The sequence below is a fragment of the Elgaria multicarinata genome, chromosome 3 (assembly GCF_023053635.1).
Source record: "Elgaria multicarinata webbii isolate HBS135686 ecotype San Diego chromosome 3, rElgMul1.1.pri, whole genome shotgun sequence".
Taxonomy (NCBI): Eukaryota; Metazoa; Chordata; class Lepidosauria; order Squamata; family Anguidae; genus Elgaria; species Elgaria multicarinata.
The window spans coordinates 85,964,258-85,967,789 of record NC_086173.1 but is presented as its reverse complement, the minus strand read 5'-3'; the positions used below and the strand labels follow the sequence as shown (position 1 = coordinate 85,967,789).

The window sequence follows — 3,532 nt, the reverse complement described above, 5'->3', positions numbered from 1 at the left end:
TTGTGGGTAATGCAAAGCTCCTGTTCCAGATACTGCTCTTCACACTTCCAGTTTTCCAGCACTGCAAGCTAGCGTAGCTTCTGCTAGGGATTTTGAACTGATGGATTTAACAAATATTAGCAGTAACATTTGTTATTATATTATTTATATTTTAGGCTCATTTATGCTCCTATTCTCACTACAGTCAATAAATAGAAGCCCCTCCCACTTCACTGGCACAGGACCAAGAACCCCACAATTCCACACCAGAGTAATTTGGCAATACAGTAAGTATGTAAATAGTTCGAAAGTTGCCAGTTTCAGACATTTGCTACCACATTGTTCAGTTTCAAAGAGCCCTTTGACTCATCAGTGTTCAGAGTCGAAAGGGCAATGTTCTCATATACCTTTTGAGATTCAAAGCATCTCAAGTTTTGAAGCAGAATGACCAAATCCTTTTGAAAATTCTTGTTAAGGAATCCATAGAAGAATGGATTGACACATGTCGAGATCATGGCTACCAAGTGGCACAAGGTAAAGACCACATCATGGTGGCAATTCATCAGGGCCTGGTAGTTCCAGTCAAACACAATGTTAAATACGTTCAGGGGTAACCAACATGCCCCAAAGGTCACAACTATTGAAATCAGCATAGCATTAATCCTTTTGCTCTCATTTAGTCTGCTCTCATTCTCTCTTATCTTATCCACTTTACCATGCCTCTTCCTCAGACATACAAATATCTTTAGATAACAGATGAAAATGAAAATTAGTGGGAAGAAATACTGGAAAACTAAAGTGGTAGTGGTAAAGCCAAGCCGCTCTCCAATGGAAGGCCACATCTCAATGCAGACAACTTTGTTCGTATAGATATCGCTGTGGGAAGAAAGGTTTCTAAGGGGATCATCAGTGACTTGGTGGAATATAAAAAAGGGAGTTGATGTTATTAGAGAAAAGGCCCAAATGAAGAGAATTCCCCAGAAGGCATGAGAAATATTGGGCTTCCAACCACGCGGGTTCACAATTAACTGATACCTCTCGACAGCAATCAATACAAGTGAGAATGTAGAAACAGTGACAGACATACTTTGTACAAAAGCAGTTATTTTACACATGGCTTCTCCAAATATCCAGTAATCCATCAAAGTGTAGGCAACAGTGAAAGGAATGCACATGACACAAATGAAGATATCAGATACAGAGAGATTGGCAATCAAAATGTTGGTGACGTTTTGGTTCTCTTTCTGTTTCCCAATAATAACAATCAGGCAAAGGTTGCCAAGAAGTCCCATCAGTGTGACTATCGCGTAAGCTGTGATGAGCAAGAAGACAGCAGGAAGAGACGACTGGCAGGATTCAAAGTGCAAAAATTGTGACTTGCTGCTATTTGCAACTAACGGGTCCATGTCAGGATCCTGAATGGTTTTACCCATCATGGAACGTCTCTGAAATAACAGACATAGTTTAGATTGAAAGACCACATTTTTGTATGCTATGGAAAATATAAAATATGCATTTGGGACCCCTTGGAACTTCTCTTTTAATAGGACCAACTGTCAGAAAAAAACACAAATTTCCAGCACAGATTATCAAATATTACAACACTGCCTTTGAACCCATAGACCCATATACAATCTATCGCCAAAATATAAAGCTCTGTAGAGTTCCAGTACACACATAGAATTCCATATGAATAGGCTCCTCATCCTCTCTTTGGTGTTGAGGACAATTCAGTGCAGTTAATGGGATGATCAGGGCAATCTCCATTTGCAGATCAGAGCCCCTATGTACATGCTGGAACTGGTTAGTCAGATCTCAAAAGCTCAGTTTAAACATGTAAGTCTGCAATGCTATCGATTACAGCCTCAATGATCAGAAGCCCCTGAACTCGGAAGCTTCCAATCATTCAGTGAAGGGTGGGAACATCAATGGAGGCAATCTTTGCCTTGCCTTCCTCCCGCCCTGCATATCTTGCTAGATAGGCTTTTTAGCCATCTAGTAGCAGTGCTCCTGACAGGGAGGGAAGGAGGCTAGCAGAAGCTCAGGATAACTCATATCCTGGCCTCTCTGGTGTTCTCCCTTTCCCACCCACCAGATGCCCCTTCTTTCACCCCTCTCTGAGGTTGGTTTTCCAACCTTGGAGGTCAACAGGTGTGTTTTTATCCATGCGAGGGGGAGTTGGATGTGTGGGTTAACGTGTTGTGCGAACCCATTCTTTATGCCCAGTGCACAGATCCCCACATACAGCATCATGTTGCAAAACCTTACAAGCAAGTGATTGGCACTCAACGCTGATAGCCCAGGCCATCTGATCAGCACTGTGTGCATAGTCTCAATCCAGCAATGGCAGCCATGTGTGTAATCCCAGTGCTAGAGATGGTCAAAGCAGTGCTGGGAGTTGTAGGACTTTTTTCTATCTAAACATGCATGGGATTATGCCCTAAGTATCTTCATTTTTTTTAACCTTGAATTTGTGTCGACAATTATTATTATAATAATTACAAGTACCAACATACCTTATACAAAAAAACGTATATGCCATATTTACATCACATGGTTCAAGAAACTGAAGTGCTGCATCCGTAATTCACAGGGATGAACATGCCAGAGATGAACATGTTGGGAAGCTGCCACAGGTCCACGGGCTTTCTTTTAAAGCCTCAGACTACTTGTAGAGTTGTGACAAACTCTGCAGCCTCACATTACTTGCTGGAATGCACATGGGAGGATGTTATATCATGACATCCTCCCAGTGTCATTCCAGAAAGCACGCCTAGATGCTGGAGACTGTGGATCCTCATAAAGTAAGGTAAGTGCTGAGGCCCTCAGCCCCACACCCAAATATTCCCATCCCTTCCCAGTTGGTGGGTTGGGATTCCTTATCATCCCCTCTCCCACCCCTGTGAACAGCCAAAAAGGGTCAGTCAAAATATTGGTTCCTCATTAGCTGTCACCATATAGCTTGCCAATTCCGAAAGTTCTTTTTTTTATTATTATATCCTTTGTACATGTTAAGAAACATAATAGCGGGTCTAAGCTTACAGCATATCCTAAGATTCATTTTATAAGTAGTCTACTTTTGGTTCAATAGCTCTCTTCTTTTCTTTTTGTGGGAGGGTGAATACACTAAATATGAGTGTTTGGCACTTCCAGTAATTTGGACTAGGCTGTATTCATTCAATGTAACATCACCAGCATAACATACTCCCCCTCCTCCTCCTCTTATATAACATTTTTTTCTCTATTAGGGTAAATTGTTCTCTACTACCCAAATATGTTCCCCAGTTTTGCATTTGTATATTATCACCTATATCTTGTGTCCATTTTCTCATTAACATCTTTGCTTGATTCATTTCACATTCATATTTCAATAGCAGTTTATATATTCTTGGAACAAAATGTTTATTATTTTTCATAATTTCCTCAAATTCTCTACAGTGCCCGATAGTAAAAATGAATAAATGTCTGTTGAGATGTAAACTCCATAGATTTCAATGGGACTTACTCCAACATAAGTGTGTATAATATCACAACCTTAATTGTCCAGATTCAA

At 40.6% G+C, this 3,532-nt stretch overlaps 1 protein-coding gene across 1 annotated transcript; it reads right to left on the bottom strand.

The window, feature by feature from the left end:
• Positions 1-299: 299 nt before the first annotated feature.
• On the bottom strand, positions 300-1,415 carry LOC134396750 (neuropeptide Y receptor type 6-like). Its single transcript, XM_063123310.1, has one exon. The coding sequence runs from the start codon at positions 1,413-1,415 to the stop codon at positions 300-302; it is 1,116 nt and encodes a 371-aa protein (XP_062979380.1).
• Between the last annotated feature and the right edge of the window lie 2,117 nt (positions 1,416-3,532).